Raw genomic sequence first — 18,855 nt, 5'->3', positions numbered from 1 at the left:
GAATGAGAGGTGTTCCTATACAGGCAATTTTTCTTCTCTTTTATCCACGTAATCATAAGGAATAGTTCACCATTATCGGAAGAGAGAATGAATTGGGCTCACGATACTTATTAAGAAACACAAAATAAAACATACTGTGTAGTGTTATCTGAATAATAATAGCAGCCAACAAGTACTCCCAGTGTACAAGTTTATCTCACTAGATTATTCCATTTGTTTCTCACAACAACTTTTTTTGCATAAATATTATTACCCTTATTTTACTAATGAGGAAAGCAAGTGATTAAACAACCTGAGGGGTCACCAAGATAATTTAGACCTAAAACTTAAACTTGGGACATTTGATGTCAAATTCCATGACTTTTGAACCACAGGATAATAAATTCCTCTGCATTTCACCACCATTGATTGGGATTTACACTTTCTCTACTTTAAAAAACATTTTTTTCAAAATTTAGTAACAAGGTATTCAATTTTATCACTGTTTTATTGGGTGGACTTTCTATTAAGTGGAAAAAGAATTAATTGGCAATTTACAGCTAACAAGTATATGAAGCAGATTTGTTGAGAAAGGCACTAGACATTTTTAATAAGATCATTAGTTGCAAGTATACGTATGGTCCGGTTTTATTCCAGAAGTCATTAAATTCTGAAAAAATAATGTGGGCACTACACTTCCATATGAGTGGGGGATTCCAGACTTTAAATTGACAAATCATTTGCTGATCAGAGAGTCACCAAATGGTAATAATGGCATCAAAGCAACTGTGTTTCATTGCACCTGGTACACTGTGAACATTTGTTATGTTGCATCAGACAGCATTAGAAAGGTATCTTCATTGTTCATGGCTTTACACCGTGGAAAGAGCATTCAGTTTGGAGTTGCACAAACAGTTTGAATTCTAGATATATTATTTATCAACTGTGTGTTCTAGGAGAAATTATCCAACCTCTCTAAACATTATTTTCCTCCCCCAGAAATGGGAATGATTGGATTCAGGAGAATCATGTGAGAATCAAATGAGATAATTGATGTAATGGGACATAAGAGAAGAAGTGAGCTCATTGCACATGCGTCCTCCTTGAACATGCCTCCACTCTTTCAAAGGTTAAACACTTTTGTCTCAATCCTGTGTCTCCAAACCTCTCAACCACTTTGCTTCTGCAATCATCACTTCCTCTCTTGCTTAATCCATTAATGCGCACACAGATCTAGCAACACTTTAAGGAAAAGCAAGCAAACTTTCTTGCCTTCACATCTCCTTCCTGCTGCCATCCCATACTGCTGCTCCCCTCCACTGCAAAAGGACTGAAAAGAGTTTTTATACTCTCTGTCTCCACTTTTTCATCACAAATTTTCTTCCCCAATCCAATCTCTGCAGACTCCACTCTTTCCTACTCCATTAAGACTGCTCTGACAAAGGTCATCAGTGACTTCCACGTTGCCGAGTATCTCATCTGCCAGACCTATTGGCAGTATTCTTAACTGATGACACTCTCATTAGTGGCACATCATCATCTCCCCTTCTATGGCACCTTGCAGTTCTTATTTTCCTATTACTTCACTGACCACTCATTCTTGATCTCCGAGGTTGGCCCTTCCTCTTCTGTTACACCCGACAGCTGGAGCTGCTTTTATTCTCCATCTGCATTGTCTGGTTAGGTGATCTTGTCCAATCCTGTTGCTTCAAATACCATCATAACTCTCAGGGTTACAACTCTAGCCGTCAGAATACTCCCAGGAATTCAAAACTGTATACCTCACCGTGTGACACCTCTACTTGGACTGCCTAATATACATCTTAAAATTTAAAAGCCCAAAACAAGTCTCTTAAATCTCATCTTCAGTTACCCATCACCCAGTCTTCCCCATTGCAGTATAAGCCCCCACATCCATTGGTCAGAACAGAACTTTATGAGTTTTCTTTCCTTCCTTTCTTTTACTTAATTCTATTGTCCAATCCATCATGAGGTTCTACTGACTTTTTCTTTCAAAGGTCCACCTCTATCCATACCCATGCTGATGCTTTCCAACCCCATAATTTCTTGCCTAGATTATTGAAACTGTTCTCTCACACACAGCAGCCAAGTCATCCTTCTAAATGAAAATCAGATCCCACCATATTCTTGCATTAGATCTTTAAGTGGCTGCCTGCAATACCTAGAATAGAATAAAAACCTCTTATACCTGAAAATTCATCATGCATTTCCTGCTTTGTCTACTGTGTTTCAGCCACTTGGCTTTTATTTTGTTTTGCTGTTTTAACAAGTTCATTCCCACCTTGGAGCCTTTGCAGTAGTTGGTCTATGCGCGTTTTCTTCATTGTGTTTCTCACATTATTCAGATTACAGCTTAAATGTTGTTCCTAAAGAAATCTTCTCTAATTAATTAAAAGTAATTCCCCCAGTCGTATTGGAGAACCCCATGGACAGAACCTGGCAGTCTACAGTCCATAGGGTTGCAAAGAGTCGGACACGATAAAGTGACTTAGCCTAGTCTAGCCCAGTCATATATCTTTTAAATCTCACCATACCACTTATCACAGATATATTTAGTCACATATATTAGTCTATGTATATGTGTCTTTTTTTTCATTATTTATTTATTTATTTTTATTTTACTTTGCAATACTGTATTGGTTTTGAATCTACCTTTTCACACCAGAATATAAGCTCCCTGAGACAATGAACCTTGTATGCCTAATTCACTGCCTCATAGTCAGAGCCTGACACAGAGTACACAATAAATATTTGTTGACTGGGCAAACAGATGATTGTATCTTACAGTACATTTATTGACAAATTCATAGTTATGTTCTTTTTTTCCTGCTGTACCTTATTACAGGAGCTTAGACAGTTAGTTGAAAGTCAGGTGCCGTTAGTGGTAAAGAACCCACCTGCCAGTGCAGGAGACACAAGAGATAAAGGTTTGATCCCTGGATTAGGAAGCTCACTTGGAGGAGGGTATGGCAGTACCCTTGCCTCCAGTATTCTTGCCTGCAGAACCCCATGGACAGAGGAGCCTGGCAGGCTATAGTCCAGGTGGTCACAAAGAGTTGGACACAACTTAAGCGACTTACCACACAGGCCCCTAAATATAAGCTAGCTTTTACAAATTGACTTCACTATGGAGAGTTTCTCTAGACACTGTGGCATCCTGATTCTGTCTTTCTTTTCGTTTCCTTCTATTTTTATTGTTTTCTTCTCTAAGTCAACAATATTTATGATGTGCCTACCCTGGTCTCTTTTATTTTAGTCTTTGTTAGGGGATAAATAATTTCCCTGGTTCTTTGTTGACATGAAGTGTGGCTCATTCAGAACCAAAAGCATTAGAAAAGTCAGACCTTTTGGGGGAAGTCATAATGATACAACTTGCTATCTTTACAAGTGTGGCCCATAAGAATACAAATGTACTTCTCTAACATCCTTAATCTAACTTGATTGTAAAAAGAATAATAATAACTCATTTGGTGTGGGAGGAATATGAGGGTAAGGCAAGTCATGCTTCAACGTACTTCAGAGACCTTTGGCTACATTTCTTCTTGAAGCATAAATGCAATCAGCCTGGCAAATTCATTGGCATCCTGAGAGAAAGTTCTCTTTCTTTGCAAACATAGCACTGTCTGTCTGTAAAAGTAATCCAAGTTTCTATTTACTTAAGAGGCTGAGACTATACAGATGTATAAAGAAAAAAAAATTTTTTCCCCTAACTTTGGCCAACTCTTTAATTCTGTTGCTATAGTGCTTACTTCTTAGACTTTCACATTTTATTTCTTAAAATATAACTTAGAATTGTAGAAGGGTGGAGATGGAGAGGCTTCTCAATATATTCTCATCTGATGAAAACAATGAAATCTTAGGCAGGTGAAATGACCTGCTCATGGTCACACAGCAAAACAGTGCTTTCAATCATATCTTGCAACTCTCAGGGTTCTTTCTACCTCACTCCACTGCCTCCACCATAATACACAAGGTAAATGGTTATCCCAGTTGCAATTTCCAAATGAAGAAACATATATTGAACAGTTTAGTGCTTTGTTTGCAGAAAGTCACACAATTAATGAACAGTAACCACAAAGATTTCTTATCCTTTTATTTACCCTTTAAATTATTAATTGTTCTCAAACATGTTTTAAAGTTACATCCACCCAGAGGTGACAAATGTATTTTTTAAATGAACCCATTAACTTGTTTGGAAATAATTGTAAATTTATAGATAAGTTGTAAGAATAACATTAAGAACTCTCAATTGCCCTTAACCCAGATTTACCAATTTTAAACATCTTGCCCACATTTATAATTCCAATGTGTGTGTATGTGTGTATGTAGTGTAGACAGCTATAGAGACACACATTCATGTATGTAAATTTATATTATTCATTTTTTTCAGAGTCATTTATGAGTAGGTTGCATGCATCATGTCTCATTATCCTTTGTTACTTCAGTGCATATTTCTTAGAATCAAGGATATTTCACTTATGTAACACAATATAGTTATGAAATCCAGGATTGTTAACATTGATACTATGCTGTTGTCTAATCTATAGTCCCTATTTCAGTTTTGTCAACTGTCTTCATAACATTCTTTTTAGTACTTTTTCCTCAAGTATAAGATCAAGTCTAGGATAATGTATTGCATATAGTTGTCACATCTCTTTAGTCTTACTCTGAACCAGTTCCTTTAGCCTTTCTTTGTTGTCCAAAGTGTTGGCATTTTTTAAAAGTAAGAACCAGCAATTCAGTAGACTCTGCCTTGATTCGGTAGATACTTCCGCATATTTAGAATTGGGTTAAGCATCCCCAGTAAGATTATATCACAAACTAATGTGTCTTCTTTCTCAGGGTCCCGTGTTTGGAAGCACACAATGCACTTGTCTTTCTTTGGTGATGCAAATACTTTTTAAGTTTTAAAAATTAATCTACTTATTATTTCTGGCTGCACTTGGTCTTCATGGCTGTGCATGGGCTTTCTCTAGTTGTGGTGAGTGGGAATTAATCTTCGTTGTGGTGCACACGCTTCTGATTTTGGATCTTCTCTTATTGCAGACCATGGTCTGTAGGATGTGCGAGTTTCAGCAGTTGTGGTGTGAGGGCTCTAGAGTGCAGGGTCAGTAGTTGAGTAGCATGGCACGGGCTTAGCTTTCCAACAGGATGTGGGATCTTCCCAGACTAGGGATTGAAACTGCGTCTCCTGCATCGGCAGGTGGATGGCTTCTTAACCACTGGACCACCAGGGAAGTCCAGTGATGAAAATTTTAATCACCTGGTCAAGTTGTCATCTAGTTTCTCCAGAGAAAGATTTCACTGTTACAACTTACAAGCGGTCTGTGTGCAGACACTTAAAACCTGCAGTTTTTCTGTTCTTCATCAAACTGCCTCTCTTGATATGGCATCCATTGATGATTCTTGTGTGCATGAATCTTAGCTGTGATGATGGCTACATGGTCATTTTTCCCTTCACGATTCACAGTGTTATTAGAATGCTCAGACAGAGTGTTGGTCACTACTGAAGTATCTGATACAAACATGTGTAGCCTGTGCTTTTTGACTTTATGTGTTTTTTTTAAAAAGTAAATCCTATAGTTTCAAGAAACAATAATTAAGTAAAAGTGTACTAAAATGTTTAAATTAAAATAATAGATACTGCATTATTTTAAAACAAATGTTTTTAAACATGAAAAATGATTGTTTTTAGCAATGGAGGGGAATCATAGGATACATCTGTTCCAATTTCTACATTTTAGAGATGAGGGCCAGAGAGGGCACAGCTCTGTTTAGTGGTAACAGCAGGACTTGAAATTGGTCTAAAGGGTCTGATTCTAGGTTCCATCACAGCAACATTATTTTTAATTTTTATATCCTACTGGACTATAGTTGATTTACAATGTTGTGCTGATTTCAGGTGTACCTCACATTACTTTAAACATAATCAAAACTTGTTTGTTAAAAACACAGTGTACTCAGCTGGAAGCAAAAACTCGTGGCATAAAGTAGACAATGAAAGAGTGGGATACACTAATGATATCTAAAAATCTACCTTAAGAATTCCATTCATTCAGCAATCATTCCTGATTGACTAAGCAACTACCCTGTGTCATGACCTGTGTCAGCACTGGGATGCAATGCTGAAGCAGAGATCACCTCCATTCTCAAGGAGTTTATGGTTTAATGGGAGATCATACATTAATATGCATCAGAATCTTCTGAGGCCTCTTAGGTTGCAGGTCCAACAAATTTTGATTTACGGGTCAGGAGTGATCTTGGGAATCTTCATGTTTGATAAGCAGAGGAGGGCTGTACTAGAAATATAAAATGTCCAAAGTGTTAACGTGGTTACAGTATATGCACCACCTTCTGACTCTCCCACTCCAACTCCATACCACTCCAAATTAAAAGTGTTATGAAACAATGCCAAACTATTAAATAATTTTTTAAAATGTTCAACAAGTTTCAGTGTTATGATCATTACTTTTTTGAAATATTAAAACATGCTAGATTTTCCTAGAAAATTATTTTCTTTTGGTAATGCTACTTTGCTGGTGCTGTAAGCATGTCCAAGTTCAGTCTACTCCAGTGGAGTCTGATACAAGTGGTTGGGTGACCATGCTGGCATTGAGCCAGCGCATTTTTATCCTGGATGTGGATGCAGTAAAACTGGTACTTGGGCTGGCACTGATGAAGCAGTCTGACAGGAAGACAGTCTGCATTAGGCGCCGATACTTAAGAAACACTTGAAGGTCTATATGCGTACGTTCCTGAAAGAGAGGCTCATATGGATGGATTATTTTCAGGCATTCATTACATCCATTAGTCAACCAACACTTCTTGAATTCCAATTAGGTGAAAATACTGGGCTCTTTCCTCAGTTCAGTTCAGTTCAGTTCAGTCACTCAGTCGTGTCTGACTCTTTGTGACCCCATGAATTGCAGCACACCAGGCCTCCCTGTCCATCATCAACTCCCAGAGTTTGCTCAAACTCATGTCCATTGAGTTGGTGATGCCATCCAGCCATCTCATCCTCTGTCATCCCCTTCTCCTGCCCCCAATCCCTCCCAGCATCAGGGCCTGTGTTTTAGACTTGAGATCTGAGCTCAAATCCTAAATCTTTCTTTTTTGCTGAAGAAACTTTCAATAAGTTACTTTACTTTGATGGATCTTGTTTTTTCATCCAATTCATTCCTTATAGGGGTGACTGAAGGATTAACAAAGCAATGTTTTTTAGAAACTGATTAATCATCTGGCATATAATCTGTTCTCTACAAACAGTAGCTATTATAGTTTTAAACATAGTACATATATATTATACCATGAACAAATTATAAACATATTTATAAAACATACTAATAATGTTTAATAGTTGATACTTTGCTTTGCTTTACATTGTGAAACTTTGTTTACAGATGCATACACACATCATTTTTCTTCTTCAGTTTCAACAAGTTGGCAACTAATATTTACATAAAAATTGAATCTCAGGATATTTATTCCCTGTGGATTTTGTGTCCTGGAGAGCAACTGGTAAAATGAGAGAACATCCATCACAAGCAGGATAGCTAATCTACTTTCATTGTAATCATATATAAGCAGTCAAATAGTGCATGATCCATAAAATGGGTGCATCAAGGGTAATGCATGAATAATTAATATCTGCCACTCTTACCTCACAAGGAGAACCTGAGGCAAGAATATGAGACTGTTCCTAAATCATTTTCCCTGAGGTTGAATTGGATATTTATTTTCACCTAAGATCATCATAAATCTCTGTAAAGTGTATTCTGGAGTAGGGTGGAAACAGGTGGAGAGTGAACACAGAAATCTCCTAATCTCAAAACATGTTATATAATAGAAGTATGACTATTGTCAATTTAATATTTTCTAATACATTTACAGTGCTTTTTAGCTTAGTAATCCCTAAGTTGCCTTTTCCTTTAGAGACTGAAAAATAAAAGGTTATTTTTAACACTTGAGAAACTGCTGCATTAGATTTTCTGTATGATTGGCCTAAGGACTAATGGTACAATGTTACATGTACTTTCCATAGAACCTGGCATAGAAGAGAGAGAGGGAGGTTAGAAAATGAACTGTTTATCTGCCTTCCTATGCATGCCAATCCATTTTACATCATAAATATATCTGAGCCAACTAGTAGAGTTTATCTGATTCTTTGCAAGAGTTCTAGTTTGATACTTTACTAAAGGTAAGTATGAAGTGGCTTCCCTTGTGGCTCAGTGGTAAAGAATCTGCCTGCAAGCAAGAGATGTGGGTTTGATCCCTGGGCCAGGAAGATCCTCTGGAGAAGGAAATGGCAACCTACTCCAGTATTCTTGCCTGGGAAATCCCATGGACAGAGGAGCCTGGAGGGCTGCAGTTCATGGGGCCACAAAAGAGCAGAGCATGACTGAATGGCTAAACGAGTATGAAGTACTTTCCGATGGAACTACTTAGATCTTGTATATATTCGTTTAAGCTATTTTTGCACAAATGACTCATTTAATTCAACTTCATTGTTCCCCTTCCCGAAGCCAGTACGCTCAGTTTACAAACCTGTGATCTACTCACTGTCGGTGCTTCCCCATGAAACATACAAAGCAACAAGCATCATGTATTCTCCTCAGAACCCCTCTGCCTCTGGCTCAAGTTGCCCAGGCACATATCATCCCTTACCTCTGTCCCGGGTTTGAAGCACTTAGCCTCATTTCCAGGCATAGGCAGCTTCCCTTTACCCTCCTCTGGGATATATAAAGAGGGTAAATGAGCAAAGAGAGCCCCCTGGGCCTCTCTTCTCATCTACTTAGACTGTCCCTTCTTCACCAATCAAAAATGAGTAAAGAAAAAGAAGAACGTAATTTCTTACTTGTATAGTTTTTGGTATTATTACTTGAAGGTTTCTTCTGAATCTTTTTATAGTATAAATTATGATACTTATTTTGCAGAAATGCATTTGTCTATGAGAAATTAATTTTGGAGTTAATATAGAGAAGATATCAAATAATTTAGAGATACATTTTTAATTTGTTCAATCATGTTTCAATTACATTTAATGAGGATTTACAGGTTTACAGTTAGAACTGGACATGGAACAACAGACTGGTTCCAAATAGGAATAGGAGTACATCAAGGCTGTATATTGTCACCCTACTTATTTAACTTATATACAGAGCACATCATGAGAAACGCTGGGCTGGAGGAAGCACAAGCTAGAATCAAGATTGCCGGGAGAAATATCAATAACCTCAGATATGCAGGTGACACAACCCTTAAGGCAGAAAGTGAAGAAGAACTAAAGAGCCTCTTGATGAAAGTAATACAGGTGAGTGAAAAAGTTGGCTTAAAGCTCAACATTCAGAAAACTAAGATCATGGCCTCCGGTCCCATCACTTCATGGATGGGGAAACAGTAGCTGACTTTATTTTTCTGGGCTCCAAAATCACTGCAGATGGTGATTGCAGCCATGAAATTAAAAGACACTTACTCCTTGGAAGGAAGGTTATGACCAACCTAGACAGCATATTAAGAAACAGAGACATTACTTTATCAATAAAGGTCCATCTGGTCAAGGCTATGGTTTTTCCAGTGGTCATGTATGGATGTGAGAGTTGGACTATAAAGAAAGCTGAGTGCAGAAGAATTGATGCTTTTGAACTGTGGTGTTGGAGAAGACTTTTGAGAGCCCCTTGGACTGCAAGGAGATCCAACCAGTCCATCCTAAAGATCAGTCCTGGGTGTTCATTGGAAGGACTGATGTTGAAGCTGAAACTCCAATACTTTGGCCACCTGATGCAAAGAGCTGACTCATTGGAAAAGACTCTGATGCTGGGAAAGATTGAGGGCAGGAGGAGAAGGGGACGAAAGAGGATAAGATGGCTGGATGGCATCACCGACTCAATGGACATGGGTTTGGGTGGACTCCAGGAGTTGGTGATGGACAGGGAGGCCTGGTGTGCTGCGGTTCACGGGGTCTCAAAGAGTCGGACACAACTGAGCAACTGAACTTAACTGAACTGACAAGTTTACAGAGTTGTGTGATATTTGAAAACTAACCATATATTAATCATTGACTAATATTTTCCTAGTCAATCCCAGAAAAAGAGAACCATGAAATAAAAACCTTCTTTGAGGAAAGTTCTGATGTATATCAAACTTTAAAAAAAAGTGATACTTTAAAATTACTATTTTGACAATTTGAACCTAGGCAAAATATATCATTCAAATGATTCCGTTACATAATAACTTCTGCATTATGGGTGGGATGGACTTGTTGGTAGCAGACAGAATTTCTGTTGAGACCAAGTGAAAAAGCAGGATTAAATACCAAATCATCAGTTTGAGTGTACTGGAGAGATGGGAGGCAATGAAAAATAGATGCGGTACAACTTCTTCATCAAAATGAGCTGACTTTTACAGCCATTTTTATCTGTGGGACATTTGCCAATTTGGTATGGGGAGGGGAGAGGCAAGATGCTAAAGACCTAAGTAGAAGGCCTCTCAAAAGCAATGCAAAGTTTTGACAGTCTTGTGAGACCTGCAGGAGAAATGGCCTTAAAGAAACATCAGATATACAGCTGGAAACTCTTGGGAACCACAGTGACCTAGGTATGAACTATTTTCAGGCCTGCAGCCCAGCCTCAACATATAGCAGTTCCTGATTAAATTAAGATGAATAACTGTGTTGTCTGCTTAGTGAAGGCAGGGAGGAATCCATTATATAGGATGATACATCATGTGAATCTTCTACAGCCTCCTATACAAAATATTCAACACTGAATACAAAATTACCAAGTATGCCCCCCAAATACCAAGAAAAAAATCAAAAATCACAAGAAAAAATAGACAATAGAAACACACCTGCAGGTGATCGAGATATAAGAGTTAGCTAGGAATTTAAAATATCTCTAATATGTTCAAGGCAATAGAGGTAAGACTTTCCTAAACACATGCTCTCTTCTCCCCCACCTACAATCTCTGCATTGTTTGAAAATACAAGTTATAAGTCATGGAAATAATCTGATGGTAAATCAGAAGATGTTTTTCTATAGAACTCTCCAGGAGGGCAAAATCACACAAATGAAATGCAGTTCATGTGAGTGGCTTGTAAATTATTGGTCTGTGTGTATGGTGCGTAGAGTGAAGAGAGAGAAGAAATTCTCCGCCTGTGTTTCTGAAGGCACTGAGGAGCCTGAACAAATTGCACTGGGCATGAAAAAGTTGCTTGCTCTCATTATCAAAACTTTTTAAAGTTTAGTTGTGTTAAGGGGAAAAAAATCCCTCCAGGCTTGATTCTTTTTATGACTTAATCTCCCTGCAGCTGTAGATATATTAATTGGTAAAGATGATGACCTGATTGATGATTAGATCAGTGACCTCAGGATCAACCATACTTCAGTCACACTCAATCCTAAGAAAAAAGTGGAAAGAAGGCTGTATCAATAGAGGCCAGGGAGGACCAGAATGGAACTGATACAAGGTCCCTTCCCATTTTGATTGCTATGAAGATGAGTTTCTTCCTCTGTCCTCTTAAAGGTAACTACTTGAGTTGGAGAAATAGGCATAAAAAAGAACCCAAGCTTCAATTTTATTAAATATTTACTCAAAGAGGCTATTTTAAATCATTACTGAGTTATCTCTGATTGGTATGTACAAATAGTCCCTCTCTGCATTCTCACATTCTAACTTTAAAAGAAAAGAGGCCTCAAGAGCTCACTCCAGAATTCTGCTACAAAAATTCATGGAATCAACTTTCCTCAGCCTTCACTTTAAAACATCTATACCAGCATAGGGCGACATCTCCTGATATGCATGTTCCAAAGTGAAGAGGCATTTTCAAGCCAGGAAGAAGAAATGAGGCAGGCTCCTGAGGAACATTTTAAAACTACATTTTCCTCCCTGCCCACAACCCAGCTCTATCTCATTATTCCTGAGAGTATATTGTAGATATGAAAGATTTGGAAGAATGAAAAATACTGAGAATCAGGGAGATGGAGTGATAAGTGGAAAACATTGGTAGTCACCTACTATTGGAAGATAAGACCAAAACCAAATGACCAGTTTCGTGTGGGTACTGATTGAACAAATTCTGAGACACAGGCAGAGTAACATGCAAGCCCGTGAGAGGCAGAATCTCTGGGAGAAAAATGGGAAGAAATGGCAACTGTGTGAGAAGATAGAGCTTCTATGAATTGTAGATTATACTTCCTTTTCTGTATCCATGGAATTGACCAATGAAAGCATGGGCAACATTTGAAGGGAAACTGTACATAGTCAGGTTGTAATGTTTAAATGAATAGATGCTGTGATTTGTAATGTATATCAAGTCTTGCCCCTCAGTCTGGTAATGGCTCTCCTGTCTAACATGATGTTTTCTCTTCACTGTGAACTATATTCGTGAATATAAAATATGGGGGGATTAACTGAGATCTGAACTTTTGAGAGTCTTTAATTAAGCTTTGTCCCCAATACTTAAGGAGATTGAGATGCCATCTATGCCTACATTATCCTCATCATCTGAGTAGGAATCGCATAGACGCTCAAAACATACACCTCCCTAAAGTAGAAGAGACATGTTACATTTGGGAATGTATGCTGAGGGCTGATTGTGGAGGCCATGGTAGTATTGCATTCTTTTTTTCCTACAACTTAAACCTAGGTTTCCAAATGTCTATTGAACAGAGGTGTGAAGTGGTAGTCATAGTTTTGCTCCTTAAACCTTCGTTCAAACTTAACAAACTTGAGCTGATTTCTAACAAGTTAAATGCACAGCGTTTTTGGAAGAGGATGGTGACAATACAATGTCTTCTCAAACTATAACTTAGGTGATCTTTAGAGACAGCATTGAATTCTTCTGCTTGAGTTATGCTGGCTAATAGGAATTTAAGTGATAACTGGTAGGAGAGCACTGAAGCATTCATGCATGTGAAATCAGATGAACACCCAGAATTGGAATTTCCTAAGGAAAGTTATTCTAGCAGAGAAACACAGGCTCAGGTTGAGTGCCAATAACTTTTAAACTAACATGTGCAACTATCATTCTAATAAGTAACAGCTAAAGGTGCCTGAAGAAAAGCAAGACCAATATTTTCAATTATATTTTAAAAAAACAGCTCAGAGTTATAGACAAGTCCCCTTTCTCTGTTAAAGGGAATTTAATCTGTCTTAACTTTGACTCCATGTATTAATGCCTACTCTTGAAAAGCACACATACAACTTAAGTAAATCTTAAATTAATAAATTGTATTATTTATATTACTCTTATTTATCAATAGCATTTAATTAATTTATTAATGATTTACTCATGTAATTTATTATAGTTTAATAAATATTATTTAAGTAAACAGAATGACTAATTCATCTACAGAAAGAAATTGAAATCAAGAACTTCTGGTTTCTCCTGGTAATTTTTATTTCTATTCAGTGATAATACTGGTCTGAAATATTCCCCTTTAAATTATCTACTCAACACCATATCAATTCTCCACCTGTCATGCAGTTCTAGATTGCAGTGTGACTTCAGCTTCAACTTCTATTCATTAACATTAAAGGATACATTCTCATGCTTATCCTGCATAAAATCAGTTACCTTTCAAAGTTGCCTAAAATTTATGAAATATTAGTGATTCAAATATATGAATCCTCAAAATTTCATAACAGACATATTTAGGTATATATCGATCTATATCAAATCTTACAGTATGTAAATGAACTTACCCCTTCAGGTTTTCTAAAATGTAGAGGTAAAGCTGAATCTTTGCCATCAGTTATTTTTCCCATCCCATGGAGTATTTGGAATGATTTTGATATCAGTAATGGCCATTGTGCTCTCAGTTTCCTAATTTACAAAATAAGGTTAATGACAATATCTAGCTCATGGTTGTTGTAGAGAGTAATAGAAGGTTTCCTGGTAAACAGTAAGTGCTTGAAAAATGCTGTTATACTATTACTCTCATCATTTTTATTGTTATTATTGCTCATTGATTTAAAAAAAATTATACAGGAAAATGGTCTTTCTATTGGACCCCTCACTTATGCTTCTTCACCTTGTATATTTTGAAATCTAGCCAGAGCTGTGATAAGTTATAGTCTCTACTTCAGTGATCTTTAAACTAGACTGTTATAGTATTTTATTTTATTAACATCCCTGAAAAAAACTCAGCAAGGCTCTTCATAGGAGCAAAATGTTACAATTTGACTGTCACTTTCCAGGAAGATGACTCAATATATTTTATACTAGTTGAGAGATAATAATCTGGGCCCTCTGATGTAAAGGGATTTAAAAGCCCTTGAACATTTGGGGTTTGTATAGCTTTTGTTTCTATAACCCTCCATGGTTTGGCTACCTATTCATCTATTTTCAACTGATACATCACATAAAACAAAGGAAAAGAAACTGCAGTCAAATTCTATGTGGAGATTTGAGGTTCTAGTCATTGTGTGTCTTAATTAGAAAAAACTGTCCTGCTGTTAGGAAGAAACTATGGATTTATGCCTGGAGACCTTTTTAAGGTCCTGTATATAACAATTATTATTCATGTTCATTTGTTGTTTTCCTTTAGGTTGTAATTAATTTCCAACATACTGGTTTCACTACTCAAAAGATGAACAACTTTATGAATTTAGGGCAGATACTGTAACAAGTAGTTATTTTCCATTTCAAACTGTGGCAAAGATAAAGAAGAGGGTATTTTTCCTGAATGGCCTTTAAAATTATTTCTCTTTGGAAATATCTTTGCAAATGACCAGATAGGAAGTTTTAGCTATTTGGTTATAATAACACTGATGAGTAACATATTGAACAAGGTTGAAAAGGTACTTCACTGAAAAGTCCACTTTGGGAACAAAGAAAAATCTCAGTTCTATATTGATTATGCTCTTGTGCTACACACCATGACAACTTACCAGTTTAGGTGCTGAACTGGTACAGCCAGTTGAAAAAGAGGCTGAAAAATTAAAAACCTCTTTGAAATACTACAAAACACAGTCTTGCCTCCAGTCATATCCCTGTCTCCCATATCAGAATCAATATTTCATTCCTTACTCAAATCAAGACAATGAAGAAAAACTATATGCTGTATGCAGTTAGGTGATTAGAAGGATTCTGGTCTCTCTCTTACTTCCAGAGCATTTTTTTTTTCTCTTCTACCTTTACAGTTCCCTTTACAAAAAACTTCTCGAGCTTTTGTTGTGCATGAAGGGGAAAAGAACCTGTAAAATATTATTATTGAGTCCTAATTTATTTTTCCATTTGGAGGAAAACAGTCCATCCAATCTGCAATAATATTTAAATGATAGCATCTCTATAGCACCCAAGTTCTTACTGGTGAAATCTGAAAAGATCCAAAGCCCCTTTGTGTGTATAATAACATTATTAGCACATCAAATTTAATCATAGGGGATTAAAAAATAGTTATCATAACAAATAAGTTTTTATGCATGTATTTAAAACTAGTGGCTTATTTCACTTGGTGGCTCAGACAGTAAAGCATCTGTCTACAATGTGGGAGACCCGGGTTCGATCCCTGGGTTGGGAAGATCCCCTGGAGAAGGAAATGGCAATCCACTCCAGAACTATTGCCTGGAAAATCCCATGGACAAGAGGAGCCTGGTAGGCTACAGTCCATGGAGTCGCAAAGAGTCGGACACGACTGAACGACTTCACTTTCTTTCTTTCTTTTCTTAGTGGCTTATTAAACATGGTAAGTATTTTGTTGGTGTTCCAAAAAGAGATCCTTATTGATACTTATATTTTATAGAGAAGTATTGTGAAAAGCAAACTTTAAACAAGGTTGACACTGTTTTTCAATGCTCATGCTGAATCCCCTTTGAATGGCAGATTCTTAAGATATTCACTCATTCAACCATTCATTCCCTCACTCATACACCACCTACACCCAGAGCACACATTTCATGCCAGGTAGGAAACCTATATGCAGGTCAGGAAGCAGCAGTTAGAACTGGACATGGAACAACAGACTGGTTCCAAATAGGAAAAGGAGTACATCAAGGCTGGATATTGTCACCCTGCTTATTTAACTTATATGCAGAGTACATCCTGAGAAACACTGGAAGAAGCACAAGCTGGAATCAAGACTGCCTGGAGAAATATCAGTAACCTCAGATATGCAGATGACACCACCCTTATGGCAGAAAGTGAAAAGGAGCTAAAAAGCCTCTTGATGAAAGTGAACGAGGAGAGTGAAAAAGTTGGCTTAAAGTTCAACATTCAGAAAACAAAGATGGCATCCGGTCCCATCACTTCATGGCAAATAGATGGGGAAACAGTGGAAACAGTGTCAGACTTTATTTTGGGGGGCTCCAAAATCACTGCAGATGGTGACTGCAGCCATGAAATTAAAAGAGGCTTACTCCTTGGAAGAAAAGTTATGACCAACCTAGATAGCATATTGAAAAACAGAAACATTACTTTGCCAACTAAGGTCCATCTAGTCAAGGCTATGGTTTTTCCAGTGATCATGTATGGATGTGAGAGTTGGACTGTGAAGAAAGCTGAGAGCCGAAGAATTTATGCTTTTGAACTGTGGTGTTGGAGGAGACTCTTGAGAGTCCCTTGGAATGCAAGGAGATCCAACCGGTCCATTCTGAAGATCAGCCCTGGGATTTCTTTGGAAGGATGCTAAAGCTGAAACTCCAGTACTTTGGCTACCTCATGCGAAGACCTGACTCATTGGAAAAGACTCTGATGCTGGGAGGGATTGTGGGCAAGAGGAGAAGGGGACGACAGAGGATGAGATAGCTGGATGGCGTCACTGACTCAATAGATGTGAGTCTGAGTGAATTCGGGAGTTGGTGATGGACAGGGAGGTCTGGCGTGCTGCGATTCATGGGGTTGCCGAGTCGGACATGACTGAGCGACTAAACTGAACTGAACTGAACTGATGATGTTAGAGTACCTAGATGAAGACATGGTCTGTGTCTTAGAGAATGAGAGAGCTCAGATTGTCTCTCTACCTAAAGCCATACTTAGTGATATTGGGCGCCTTTATTTCCTTAGTAATATCATGAGTTAGGGAGACAACAGCCTATAATATAATCTGAACTCTGAAATAATGATCTTCTTTCACTTGACATGAGATAAATAACCTCATATCATACACTTTATTAAGGAATACAGGTTAAGACAAAACAAAATAAAAATTAAGTCTGTTATTCATAAACCAAGTAAGATCTTGGTCTGTAAGGTGTGCTGCGTAGAGTACAGGGACCCAATGTGGAATTCCTTGCCTTTAGCTGCCTGCAGGAAATGATTTCTTGGCTACTTATTACGGTTATCAGTAGAAAACGTTCCTCATTCCTAGGGTGAGAAGGATGAAAGGAGCTCCTATTCTCCCCAACTTCCTCAAGCTTCCTCCTGAAGGCCCCCTTCCTCTCAGGCCAGCCTGGGAAGCTGAAAATTTTTAACTGCGCAGTTAAATCTTCTCCTACCTAGGCAGTTCAACCCCGCACGGGCGGGAGGAAGCTCTGGACACCTCCCAGCTGCCGCATCTGGCCACACCCGAGTCCAAACGTCCGGATTTGAGGCCACGTTGGTCAGTGTGCTCGCGGAAGCCCAGGTTGAAACGTCCCATTCCGCGTGGCCACGCCCCTCTGCCCGTAGCCCCGCCCCTGCACGTGGCCCCGCCCACACGCCCTGCCCTTGATAACTGCGTGGCTGCTGTCATTTTTTTCCAACTGTAAAAAAAAGTTTGTATCTCCTCCCTTCAGATTCTAAAAGTAATGTGATCGTTAAAAAATACTTTGGAAAATACAAAAATATGTGTGCAAAATAATCTGTCGTCTTAAGAGAAATACTAAGACCATTTCAGTATATTTCTTTGCACTCTCCTTAACATGAATAGATAATAAATAGATTGAGCTTCTTCTTTGCCTTTTTCACATACATATAAGTGCACAGGTAGGAAATGCATAGTAAATACACTTCATAACATTTTGTATATCTTTTCTTTTTTAAAGAAAAATACTTTAAAACTTTTTAATGTAAAATGTACATACGTAGGAGTTAAAGTTCTGTTGTATATATTAAAAAGTGAAAATTTTTAAAAGATCAGCCAAGCACCTTTCACAGAATGTTTTACTTCCTACATTTTAAGGAACCTATGTACCCCTAAGGACTACATCCATTTTCTCAGCAATATCATAGATTTTATGACAAACATTACCTTGCTTTTCTTTATAGTTTCAGTTCAGTTCAGTCGCTCAGTCATGTCCGACTCTTTGCGACCCCATGAACCGCAGCATGCCAGGCCTTCCTGTTCATCACCATCTCCCGGAGTTCACTCAAACTCACGTCCATCAAGTCGGTGATGCCATCCAGCCATCTCACCCTCGGTCATCCCCTTCTCCTCCTGCCCCCAATCCCTCCCAGCATCAATCTTTTCCAATGAGTCAACTCTTCACATGAGGTGGCCAAAGTATTGGAGTTTCAGCTTTAGCATCATTCCTTCCAAAGAAATCCCAGGGCTGATCTCCTTCTGAATGGACCAGTTGGATCTCCTTGCAGTCCAAGGGACTCTCAAGAGTCTTCTCCAACACCACAGTTCAAAAGCATCAATTTATTCAGTGCTCAGCTTTCTTCACAGTCCAACTCTCACATCCATACATGCATGACCACTGGAAAAACCATAGCCTTGACTAGATGGACCTTTGTTGGCAAAGTAATGTCTCTGCTTTTGAATATGCTATCTAGGTTGGTCATAACTTTTCTTCCAAGGAGTAAGCATTTTCATTTCATGGCTGCAGTCACCATCTGCAGTGATTTTGGAGCCCCCAAAAATAAAGTCTGACACTGTTTCCACTGTTTCCCCATCTATTTGCCATGAAATGATGGGACCAGATGCCATGATCTTT

At 38.1% G+C, this 18,855-nt stretch overlaps 1 protein-coding gene across 1 annotated transcript in view; it reads right to left on the bottom strand.

Moving 5' to 3' along the window:
* Window positions 1-17,576, bottom strand: part of SPATA16 (spermatogenesis associated 16) — a 272,485-nt gene extending 254,909 nt beyond the window's left edge. Inside the window, 1 exon segment of the mRNA XM_052645324.1 lies at window positions 17,434-17,576. Coding sequence (XP_052501284.1) covers window positions 17,434-17,576 — 143 coding nt within the window.
* Window positions 17,577-18,855: the final 1,279 nt, after the last annotated feature.

This window comes from Budorcas taxicolor, chromosome 1, assembly GCF_023091745.1.
Source record: "Budorcas taxicolor isolate Tak-1 chromosome 1, Takin1.1, whole genome shotgun sequence".
Lineage (NCBI taxonomy): Eukaryota > Metazoa > Chordata > Mammalia > Artiodactyla > Bovidae > Budorcas > Budorcas taxicolor.
This window is presented reverse-complemented; position numbering and strand designations above follow the sequence as displayed.